The 13,112-nt window shown below is 38.5% G+C and overlaps 1 protein-coding gene across 1 annotated transcript in view; it reads left to right on the top strand.

The window, feature by feature from the left end:
• Positions 1-4,609, top strand: part of LOC107291076 (deubiquitinase DESI2-like) — a 64,628-nt gene extending 60,019 nt beyond the window's left edge. Inside the window, 1 exon segment of the mRNA XM_029284869.1 lies at positions 4,367-4,609. Within this exon segment, the coding sequence (XP_029140702.1) occupies positions 4,367-4,609 (243 nt within the window).
• Positions 4,610-13,112: the final 8,503 nt, after the last annotated feature.

Raw genomic sequence — 13,112 nt, 5'->3', positions numbered from 1 at the left:
CTGCTCGACGGTCTCTAGGACCACAGATGAAAAACTTGTTTGCTATGACAGTTGAGCGGATCCCCCTCCCCCCCCCAATAATCCATCCCTAACACTTGGTTTTCTACAGATATCAAGTCACAATCCCTTGCTGACTGGGAATAGAGACATACATCACAAGACAGACCTGGGTTTATAAGGCTAGCAGACATCTAGGGGAACTTAGACAGAATCAAGTGGCAAGGAGGAACGAGTTAATTTTCCTTTCCCCAGAAAGTGCACAATGCCTATTCTATAGCAGCATTGCAATGGAAAAAGGAGTTGATTGCTTCATGCAGATGACTGCAAGGGAACAGCAGTTTCAGAGGTCAGATTACTGAAATGTATTCAAACTTCTTTTGCAGTGGAGAATTGGGCTGTGTAGGCGTGTGATGTGGGTTTTCCCCCCCCTAAAAGACTCTGTGGGATATTGAGGCAGAATTGAGCATCTCAAGGCATTTTTTCATTTGCTGCACCTTCACTCTCTCTCTCTCAGGCGTCTGAAAGGAGCTAAATAAATGTACCTTAAGCTGGAAATTATTCCACATCAGTGGAGGTCTCAAGTGCTGTTACTGGAAGGCACTTGGGTTTTTGTTTTTTGTTTTTGCTCTATTTGATTTGATTGACTTATGGAAAGCAGTGTTCTCTTAGTGACAAAACTTTTTCTTTAAGGAAGGGACTGGCACCATGGTTTCCATTCTGGGGATTGTAAAGTAGATTAAGTGATTGATTTATATAGCTGCCTGCTTGGCAATCATCTGAGGGTGATGCATATCATTAATAAACAGCAATTAAATTTTTATAAATGTGATACACTAAGCAAATAATAAAACAAAACATGAAAACAGAGTCATTAAAAAAATCACCCAAAGGGATCATATTGTTTCTTGATCCTTTGCCAAAATGCCCATCGTGAGCAGAATTTAGGAAGGAATTGGCTGGCCTCACAAATTGGACTAAGCTATTATTTTGAGTGTTCACTTGTTTTGGCACAATGTTATATGTAAACCTATCCAGTATGCTTGTAGCATTACAGTATGTTTAATTTAAATCATACCCTCTTGCTTACAAAAAGGTAAGGTTTAGTTGAGCTTGACTACTGGTGACTACATATAGTTTTCTTGGCAACAATGTGAGAATTGCCAGTACCTTTTTTCAGAGTCCTTTGTCAACTTCTATCTTCTCTCCAGCTATGGGATTTCCTACTGGTCTCCAGTCCAAACATTAACCAAGATCAATATACTTAGCTTTTTGGAGGTCAGTCATTAATGCATGGGCACCTGCAGGGGACTGAGGAGATCAGCTGATAGTGTCTATTGGACATTTACTCTGTAAAAAAAAATGGAGGGGAGGGCACTTTAAAGGAAGCAAATCATGATTCCCCAGTAGGAAATATTCTTACTACTGTAGAATAATGACACAGAAAAAAGAAGAAGAAAAGTATTGTTAGACAAGTTAACGCTTAAACTAGAATGAAAGAAGGCACAGTAGGAATATATTTTAATCTACTTACTGTATCAGATTTATAGAAGTACAGGTGTGCAAGACAAATTACTCTAGATGCATTGATGATTAATGATTATATGTCAACATGTTGGTATTGACTCTTAGTGACCAATCAGATATCTTTTCTTCGGGAAGATCTGTCCCTAACTGGTTTTTTCAGGTCCTTTGATGCTGCATTCATTTCTATTGTAATTCAATACATCCACTTTGCTGCTAGTCATCCTTTTGTTCTCTTTCTTTCCATTGTTCCTAGAATGATAGACTTATCTAGAGAAAATCTGTCCAACATTTATGTTCAAAATATGACAATTTGAGCTTGGTCTCATGTGTCTGGAGTGAGAAGTCTAGGCTGTTTCTTTAATGATCTATTATTTTGCTTAGATATACATGATATTCTCAAGAGTCTTCTCCAATGTCAAAGTTCAAAAGTTTCAAAACTCTTCCTATCCTAATTCTTCAAAGCTAGCTTTTGCTTCCATAGGGTATCGTGTAGTAATGATTGCCTGTATCATTCTGATTTTGGTAGGCATAGATACTTCCCGGCATCTGAATATCTGTTCCAAGCCTTTCATAGTTGCTTTACCAAGTGCTATTCTGCAGTGAATTTCTTGGCTGCTTCTTCCTTCAGTGTTGATAATTCATCCTAAAAGGAAAAAGCTGTCCACAACTTTAATATCTTCGTTGCCAATTCTAAGGCTGGTTGCTATGCCTTTGTCATTAATTTGGTCTTTTTATATTTAATCTCAATCCTAGTATTTCCTGTGCTCCTTGACTTTCATTAGTAGAGCGTGCAGATCATTTCCATTCATCAGAGTAGTGTCATCAGCATTGCATAGGTTGTTGATGTTATTTCCTCCAGTTTTAAAAAGAGCCTTGGAGTTCAGTCCTGATGGGTTCAAGGTTGACTCAGCCTTCCATCCTTCCAAGGTCAGTAAAATGAGGACCCAGATTGTTGGGGGCAATATGCTGACATTATAAATTGCTCAGGCAGCGCTGTATGGAGTGGTATATACATCTATTGCTATTTAAAATCATGTTCATCTTCTTCCAATCCAAGTTCCCTCAATATATATTTTACATGTAGATGGAGTACTTAAGTGGAGAGTAGATAACTTTGTCTCACTCTTTTGCCAACTTGGAGGCAGCCTGTTTCACCATGTTCTGTACATATAGTGGCTTTCTGACTTGTGTACAGGTGAGGAGAACTAGATGTTCTGGGATTGTTATATTTTTAAGTATATCCCCCAGCTTAAAAGGATTGACGTAACTGAAAGTCTTTATATAACCCATAAAGTATATGCATTTCCAGCTTGCCTTCTTCTCTTTCTTGGTCTTTGGCAATCTCTCTGTCACATTCATCTCTAACAACCTCTTTAAGTTCATTCCATAGTTTTTCTGATTCCACAACAATGAGGTTCAGGATTTTCTGGTGTTATCTTGCTCCAGATCATATTGTGGATACTGGTTGGCTTCCCCCTTCCACTTTAGCTTAACATGGAATTTGCACACAGTTTGTGACCTGTTCCACAGTCAGCCCCTTGACACATCTTTGCTTTTTATATCGATGCTCTTTCACCTTTTTTGTGGGGTGGGAGTAGGGGCAAAGAAGACTGAAGGAGCCTCAGAACTCTACTAGTAAGGAGACATCAAACTCATGCATCCTGAACAACAATTAATAGGTGCAGAGAAGGTTCCTGTAAGAAGCAGCAAAGAGAGTACCCTCCTGCTTTGTTGTGCAGCCCTTCCACCCACCCACCCATCCCTGCTGATCAGCTATTGTTCTAGTGAGTGCAAGGGAGAGGCCACTAACCTGTTTCAGTGCCCTGTAAGGTAGTATGTGGGGGGCCAGAGCAGAAGGTGTATACTTCTACTTGCTGAAGTGCCTAAAAGATGCTGGGCTCATCCCATATCTTCAGTGCCACAGAGAGATGTAGATCTCATCCACAGCAAAATAAACAAATAAAAAACCAAATACCTGATGGGGCCTGTGGTTTGCTTAAAGAGGAAAACACCACGGTTCCATATCAGTCAACAAAAACTTTAAGCAGTTTCAAGCATGAGCTGGGGATGAAATGAAGACAACCTGATGACCTGGCAGAGAGCAAAGCAACAAGCATGTTTGTGCTGTGCTTAAGTGTAAGAGGAGGGAAGACACAACAGACAGTAGAGAGCTTAGATGAGGGGGGGGGTTGACAATCCTAAAACCAGAAACCATGTGACCACAGAAAGCTCTTGGCCAAGTGCTTTTGGAAGGAAATCAAATACTCATTAAATCTTTCACTGCACACGGTAGAATAAGATTTCCTGGTATGCAATGCAGGACTTGTGTTCATCACATTTTGAACTATACACTCTTAGCACAGCAGGAAGAAAATTGCTCTATTTCTGGAATGTGCATGCAGGATAAACTATATGGCATCCTGCCATTTTCTCCAGATGTTGTTCTCTGCAGGGAAGTTCACAGCAGACCACCCCCTTTCCCGCAGGCAACCCCATTTTCAGGGTAATTGTAAGGTCTGTGCTAAGAGGAAAAATAATAACATTCAGGTATCAATGGTATGAGTAATTTTTAACTCTCAAGATTCTTCAGTATAAGGATTAAACATAGATTAAGGTTTGCTGGCTAATGTGGTGAACGGTCATCTTGCTCCCCATCCATTTACTGCTTAGTAAATTTTATTGGATTCTTTTTTTTTCTTTTTTCTTTTTGCTTCTATGCCTCATAGTCAAGGCCGCGATTTTTTCTCTCTCTTGCCAGCGGGAAAAGGAGACAAGGAGGCAGTAGCAAATTATCTGCAAATCAAACAATAATTGTTTTGTATGTTTCCCTGTCATTTCTCAGATCCTTTGTGGGAAGGAAATCCCACGCTGGGTGAACCGCCTGGCCTACTTTAGCTCCTGCATTCCGTTTCTGCAAAGCTGCCTCCCCAAGGAATGGCTGACCCCTGCCGCTCTGCAGACTCACATCAACCTTGGCCTTCACAAGGAAGAGCAGGGAGATACCACGGACGAGGAATCGCCATCGACTTCTGCGGCTGCTTCAGCCCCAGGCCCTTCGCGAACCTGCCGGCATACCAGGGTCTGAACTCTGCCCACGGGAGCAACCCTCAAACCTTTCCCCCCCCCTCACCCCAATGGCGGCTCCTCCGTCTTTTCCTGCAGCTGCTCAATCTTTTCCCCAAGAACCCGTGAAGCCTCCTTGCCAGGACAAGATGAAACCCTTGCCTCTTTTTCAAAGGGCTGCTGTTACTTAAAGCAACATTTAGAATTGCATCAATATGTGTCTGAGATTAAACTTCTGGAGCTGACGTTCTCCATACTGTGATCTCTGGACTGTGACACAGCAGCCCTGAAAGGAAGCCATATTGAGGGGCAGATGCTTCATCTGGAGCTCTTTTAATTCTCTGTCTGCAGTCATACGTGCAGAAGGCCTTCTCTCCCGTTCCTCCAAAGCTGTTACCTCCTTTAAATATTGAAAAAAGGAACTGAAACTAGAGCTTCACTTTCTCCTCCCTCAGACCAGCAGCAAGCTCCACTTAACTCTCTCTTCATTCTTTTTAAATCACTAGTTTCTTAAGCCACTGGAAGGATCAGTGAAAGGTGCTCCTATTCAACCACTGCAGGTTTTTTGTGTGTGTGTGTGTGTGTGAATTCAAATACTGTATAATAGACTAAAGGACACTTTACTCTCCAACGACAGTAGCAAAAATTATCTATAAATATGTGTCTGAGTCTGTTCTTTTTGACCAAGAAAGAGAAACGTTGTGATTATACTACATCCTAAATTGTGAAGTTCAGTTAATGAACATGCATGCACCACCATGTTAGAAGTACTTTGGAAGTGCTCCAAGTTCCCCACCCCTTGGAAGTGCAGGTAGTCCTCGACGTACGACCACAACTGAGCCCAAAATTTCGGTTGCTAAGTGAGACATTTGTTAAGTGGGTTTTTACGACATTTCTTGCCACAGTTGTTAAGTGAATCATTGCAATTAATAAGTTAGTAGCCTGGCTGTTAAGTGTGTCTGGCTTCCCCCATTGACTTTGCTTGCCAGAAGGTTGCAAAGGGTGATCACAACACTCCAGGATACTGCAACGGTCATAAGAAGGAACCAGTTGCCAAGCCTCTGAATTTTGATCACATGATCATGGGAATGCTGCAAAGGTTGCAACTGTGAAAAACAGTCATAAGTCACTGTTGTAATTTTGAATGGTCACTAAATGAACTGCTGTAAGTCAAGGACTACCTGTAGTTCTTTAACTGAGATTTGCACTTTGCCATGCCACATCCAAGATGGCATTGCTTTGAATCCAGATAGAATAGTAAACTGCCACCCCCTTATAAGTAACTCTATTTAATGATGGCAACATGGTAGCACATGCATGGCCATTAATAATATATAATAGCTTCTGGGGTGGCGGTGGTCAAAGAATGGTAAATGTGACCACATAATCAAAACTCTGCCTTTCTAAAATATATATTGTTCATGTAACAGATATAAAATAGAGGTGGAGTTCAATCTTGTGGTCACCATCTTGACAATTTTGACACACATGTTCACATATGTGCACACATACACACACAGAGGTGCTCTTGAACAGCTTAGCATGGCGTGCAAGTACAGTCACTGACCTGTATATCATGCATAACCTTCATACTGTTCCTCCCGGATAAGCAATATCATGCAGCTATTCCCAGAAAGGGAATTAAGGAACAGTAAGTTTAAAAAATTAAAAGTATCAGAAAAAGAAAAAGAAAAGGAACTAGAGCTAAAGTTAGTACATACCAACATTTACTATATTTTATCATGGTTTTCTATCATTGCAAACCATCTTTGCTTCAACCATACGATTCTGTGCATTACTTCTTGTTCTCTTAATCGTCTCTTGTTTCAGTATCATGATGTCATATCCCATTCTCACTACATTAACTTACTGGCATGCCAGTTCTTATTGCTATGCAAAATATAAGCAAAATCATGTTCTTATACACTGCTGCTTTTGTTTATTTTGACAAACATTCATTCCTCATATGACCTTTTTACCAGCATGTGCATACTTTAAAATTTAGCCTTTCATTTTCTTCATCTTTAGGAAGCATTCTATCACGGTTCCCATATTTATTATCTACTTTATTTTTCTTACCAAATACACATTAATCTTCAAACCCATATATCTCATCACAAAATCTAACAGTTACAGCAATCACTGAACCTTCAGTCAGCATAGATCATTAGTACACAAAAATGCACACCAATGCAGAATCTGGAGCCAAGATTTTTCAATTATCCCCATAAGAATTCCTAATCTATTCCTTTTATTTTGTGCATATCTAATGCTCTTTTCATATTCAGCAACCAACTCTGAACTCCATATTTATACATGTTGTTTTGTAACTCAAGGCTATTTGATATATCCATACTTCCTTTAAACCAACTTGTATACAATACAGTTTCTTACTCATACACATACATTTCTCAATGAACTGCTAAAGGGGGAAAAAAATCTGTTCTACCCACCCCTTATCTGGCATAAAGTTGTACTGCATTTCCCAAATTTTGTTCATTGCTACCTCTTGTATCTTTTGATTTCTGAATTCCGCAAAAATATCTTCCCGGTATTTTTGCAGAATTCAGAAATCAAAAGACACAAGAGTAACAATGAACAAAATTTGGGTATAGTTTACAAATCTGCCTGTAGTTTTTGCATTCCCTTTTGCCAATTTTCTCTTTCTTATAACAGCATTGTTCCAATCATCAATACAGAAAAAATAATCACACACCTTACAATCTGCACAGCCACAGCTTAAGCAAATCACATGCCTGTTTTAAGATTTCTCCAGTTATACTAAGTATACCTATAGCCTTACCATTCTTCAACTTCCTGACATTATTTATAACTTCCTTTCCATCATGTTTTCTTGACTACTAACATTTCAATTCCACTTTTTGACACGCAACCATAATTCCAAGTCTGTTAAATACTCCTTTCAGTAGCCCCTCACTTCCGTTTCATTCCAGATCATTTAAAGAACAGTTGCTGGAATTGGGCATGTCTAGTTTAATGAAAAGAAGGACGAGGGGGGACATGGTAGCAGTGTTCCAATATCTCAGGGGTTGCCACAAAGAAGAGGGAGTCAAGCTATTCTCCAAAGCACCTGAAGGCAGGACAAGAAACAACAGATGGAAACTAACCAAAGAGAGAAGCAACCTAGAACTAAGGAGAAATTTCCTGACAGTTAGAACAATTAATCAGTGAAACAACCTGCCTCCAGAAGTTGCGAATGCTCCAACACTGGAAGTTTTTAAGAAGAGACTGGAAAGCCATTTGTCTGAAATGGTATAGGGTTTCCTGCCTGAGCAGGGGGCTGGACTAGATGACCTCCAAGGTCCCTTCCAACTCTGTTATTCTGTTCTGTTCTGTTCTGTTCTGTTCTGTTCTGTTCCGTTCCGTTCCATTCCATTCTATTCTATTCTATTCTCACATTTATTTTTATTTCTATTCACCTTGCAGGCAGCTGTTTAGCCTCTTCAGTAACTTTCAAAACTATTTTTTTTTAAATTTCCATTGTTATATTTTGGCAATACACCATTTTTTAACTTTTCTTGCTCTTTTTGATTGCATTCTTGATAAATAAATTTTTCCATAGCCACATTATGCAGTCTGTTTCTCTCATTGTGATTTTTTGCAGCAATTATATTATCATATGTATTTTTCCCACACGTAGCTTATTTTACCATCATTCTACCAAGCAACACTTTTCATGCTTCCTATTAATTTCACTTCACATACAGGTAGTCCTCAACTTATGACCACAATTGAGCCCAACATTTCTGTTGCTAAGCGAAACATTGGTTAAGTGACAAACTTTGCCCCATTTTATGACTTTTCTTGCCACAGTTGTTAAGTGAATCACTGCAGTTGATAAATTAGTGACACGCTTGTTAAGTGAACCTGGATTCCCCCATTGACCTTGTTTGTCAGAAGGTTGCAAAAGGGGATCATATGACCCCTCCACAGTGCAATCGCCATAAATATGAGTCAGTCACCAAGCATCTGAATTTGATCATGTGACCATGAGGGATGCTGCAATGGTCGTAGGTGTGGAAAACGGTCATAAGTCACTTTTTTCAGTGATGTTGTAACTTTGAACAGCCACTAAATGAACTGTTGTTAAGTCAAGGACTGTACTTCTTTTTTCACTCTGTTCCAAGAAGCTTCTGCGTCCTCTCACTTCCCATTAATTCTGTCTTGCTCTTCTTATACTTTTTGATATTGACAGGTATTTTCTTCTTGCTTCCTGCTTTCATTTTTCTTTTTTCACTTCTTTCATTTAGTCTCATATCCATTTTCCTCCAAATTTACTCTGAATATTACCAAATAATGATTTGATCCACATTTACAACTTCACATCAATTCTCACTAATTCCCTCTTTCGGTAAAAATTGGCTATGCTTTTATATGTATATTAATTCCTCTATGTGTAATCAGCACGATATATGTAGGTATTTATATATAATTATTATTATTATATGGTATATAATTTTCATTAGACATCATTATTTTTAGGCATTTCATTTATTTAATTCAGGGATAGCCGTCACTATGCTTATAAACCTCTCCTTTGGTGCCTCAAAGGTCCTCTGAGCCTCTTGAATTTAATGTTTTTAAAAATATTCTTCTAACTTGAAAAAGATAAGCTACAAAGCAAAGCTCCGGACTCCAGGATAATCTTTACTTATAAACTTTCATCTTATGGGAAATAAAAATGATGGGTAGATACATCATGATGTTTCGTTCAGGAGTGTACATACCTGTCCAGTTAAATTGCAAAGATAAGATAAGCTGAATGTCAACCAGAACCAGAACCAGAACCAGAATCAGTCTATGGAAATTCTCAGCCATCCAGGTCATGACTGGTTTTTTTTAAAGGCAATTGGACTTTGTTTGTGTTCCTTGAAGACATTTCGCTTCTCACTACCTTTTTCAGTTTTAAAGAGAACTGAATAAGAAGCAAAACATCTTCAAGGAAAACAAAGAAAGCCCAGTTGCCTTTAAAAAAAAAAGCACTTTTGGGACTAAGGTAAGCTGGGAAGAGCATCTAAAGAGAATACAGAGAATGGTGGGAAGAAATTCCACCAGTTTGTCTCCTGATATGGATAATCTATTTTGAGATTGGCTATGTCTGTCATGGCAGCCATTTGTGAAAAATCCAACTAAAGCTTTGTAATGTTCCATATGTGCTCATTGGCCCACAAAGGTTGCCTATTTCTGTCCTAATTTGATTTGCGCAGCCAAGAAGGCTCCACACACATTTACACCACTTAGAGAGTCGTTGAGGCCATTTGGAAATTTACCTGTGTCCTCAGGGTCATCTAAGTGGTGCAGGTGTGTGTGTGTGGAGTCTTCTTGGCTGCACCAATGACCAGCTGCCTGCAAGGAATATAAATCCTTTCATTCCCCACCATCCAGTCAGAGCTGAAGAAGCTTCTTGGATGAGAAGCGAAATGTCTTCAAAGAAAAACAAGAAAGTTCAGTTGCCTCCTGAAAAAGCACCTTTGGGACGACATGATACTGTATATATTTTTCCAAATGACTCTGAATCCTGACAAACTGACATAATCTTAAAAATTCCATACAGGACACCAAAACAATAGTACTAAGGATTATTATTTACTATTTAAACTTCTTCTCCACCATTAAAAGCTAAGTAGAAATGGCAGCTACTTAAAGGCCTAACATTATTCACATTTTTTCCAGTCACATAGTCCTATCTACTACAACCTGGGTATAATCATTGTGGATTTAGCATGAAAAAAGTACAAAAAATAAGCTGAAAAAAGTAAAAACTGGTATCTATGCTGTCATCTTTGGTTACGAGATAGTCAAATTATTGACCAATCACAGCTACACTTTAGTCCTAGATTTAAGAACTCTTATAAAGACACAGTAGTTCCCATTTGCTTCACTCAGACATAGCAAAGCTTGTTTTGTTACCTGGTCTCTGACACGTCTTAAACATTACTTCAGTTTTTGCTATTCTTAGTTCTGGGTTTTTGTTTTTGTTTTTTGCTTTTCAGGACTAGTGTCACCATATTGTCTGCTATTCTGTTTATGCTTCAAATTCCCACTGCACTGTCTCTGCTAACCATATTCACTGAGCATTTTTTTATCATTATCAGAAACATAACAACAGTGTTCTCCTATTAAAGGGAAAAAATCTAAGAGATTTTAATACACTTGCTATATAGAAGCACAGCTGAAATTCTAGAAAATTCCTGTTTTCTAGACGCTGCAATCATTTGTCTGATCCATATACAATTTCATTTATTTTAGAATAGGCAACGTTCTACCTCTGGGTACCAATATGTCTATAAATATCTCCCTTGTTGCCTGTCAGATTTCCTACCTCATCTGATTAAACTCTTTATCTTTAGATTCTTTCATTTTCTGTGCTCATCTGCTCAGGAAAAAAATAGAGTAAGCTGGAGATGGATGAAAGCCTCCAGGGAGTGGAGCCTATGGAGATGGCAAGGAGCAACTTCTTTTTATGAGAATGCCCATACAATGCTCCTAAAATTCCTGAAGTGGCACTGTATACTTTTAACAGAAAGATCAACAGAATAACAGAGTTGGAAGGAACCTTGGAGGTCTTCTAGTCCAACTCCCTGCTCAAGCAGGAGGCCTATACCATTCCAAACAAGTGATTGTCCAGTCTCTTCTTAAAAGCCTCCAGTGGTGGAGCACACACAACTTCTGAAGGCAAGCCGTTCCACTGCTTAATTGTTCTCACAGTTAGGAAGTTTCTCCATAGTTCTAGGATGCGTCTCTCCTTGTTTTAAGTTTTAAAGTTCTCTTTTAAACTACAGGATTGATCTTAACATTTTTCCTGAATATCTGTCCTGGTAAAGGAGAAAGCATAGAAAGCATAAATCCTTGAACGTTTGATTCTTATTGCTCTAAAACACTAATTCTTGATGTGGATTACAAGCAAGTGCATGGAAAGCTCACTGCATGGTTTATATAAATATGGCATATGGTCAGTGGGCAGCAGTTGCATAAACATGATGTCAGATGCTTATTCACTTCACCTAGTTTGCTCATGTAGGACAGCTGTACATGTAATTTGCTCGGCCGCTGTCCAGCAGCAGCTGTGTGTGTAATATTATGTATTTCCTGACATTTGAAAAAATATAGGAAAAGTGAAACTTCCATTTTTAAAATGGTTTAAATTAACAAATTTGGCAGATACTTGTTTACATTTCACATAACGTTAATAGTAACGTAAGTGAAAAAAGTACACACATACTATTTCTATATATAAAAAGAGTTTTCACTCAACAGAGATTAAAAATAAAAATATGAAAAAATAAAAAACACTGTATACAAATGTAAAGATAGTAGATTAAAAAAACAACACAAATCAAAACCAGAAATAAACAACAAAAAAGAAATGAACAACAAAGCAAATATTACAAGGATTTCCATATGAAATGTACTTATCTACTGCCCAAGATAAGGTGGCCAATTCCAAAAGAAAGAAAGAAAGAAAGAAAGAAAGAAAGAAAGAAAGAAAGAAAGAAAGAAAGAAAGAAAGAAAGAAAGAAAGAAAGAAAGAAAGAAAGAAAGACTGATATTTCTTTACTTCAAATGATCCCAGACCAAAACTCTTCCTACTGTCTGGATCAAAAATACAAGATAAAACAAAAATTGCTGGGAGAAATGTATTCAAAACGTTTATCCAAGCCCATGACTTATGGAAGGGATTTTTTTTTTTTGAGCACGCAGGCAGATTCTTCTGTGGTTCTATAATTACAGAAAGGGACGTGTGTAATGAGGATCAATTCAGAAATGGTACAATTGCAGATATTGTAGCTAATTTAAAAAGACAGAAACCAGAAAGCAGAAGCTCTTTCAAGAAAGGGGCAAAGAGGAAAAATTAAGAGGAGCTAGCCCTGGGAAATGTCAGTAGGCCTTAGAAGTCAGGCGGGAGCTGTACAATCCTATTACCTCATCAAAACAAGCAAGTGCAAATATAATAATAATAATAATAATAATAATAATAATAATAATAATAATAATAATGATGATGATGATGATGATGATGATGATGATGATGATGATGATAATAATAAAGTTGGAAGGGACCTTGGAGATCATGTAGTCCAACCCCCTGCTCAGGCAGGAAACCCTATACCATTTCAGACAAATGGCTGTCCAGTCTCTTCTTAAAAACTTCCAATGTTGGAGCATTCGCAACTTCTGGAGGCAGGTTGTTCCACTGGTTAATTGTTCAAACTGTCAGGAAGTTTCTCCTTAGTTCTAGGTTGCTTCTCTCTTTGGTTAGTTTCCACCCATTGCTTCTTGTCCTGCCTTCAGGCACCTTGGAGAATAGCTTGACTCCCTCTTCTTTGTGGCAGCCCCTGAGATATTGGAACACTGCTATCATGTCCCTCCTCGTCCTTCTCTTCATTAAACTAGACATACGCAATTCCAGCAACCGTTCCTTATATGTTTTAGCCTCCAGTCCCCTAATCATCTTTGTTGCTCTTCTCTGTACTCTTTCTAGAGTCTCAACATCTTTTTTACAT

This window comes from Protobothrops mucrosquamatus, unplaced genomic scaffold (assembly GCF_001527695.2).
Source record: "Protobothrops mucrosquamatus isolate PMUCROS unplaced genomic scaffold, P.Mucros_1.0 scaffold1044, whole genome shotgun sequence".
Classification (NCBI taxonomy): Eukaryota; Metazoa; Chordata; class Lepidosauria; order Squamata; family Viperidae; genus Protobothrops; species Protobothrops mucrosquamatus.
Note: the sequence above shows the minus strand (reverse complement) of the source record. Positions and strands in the feature narration are given on the sequence as shown.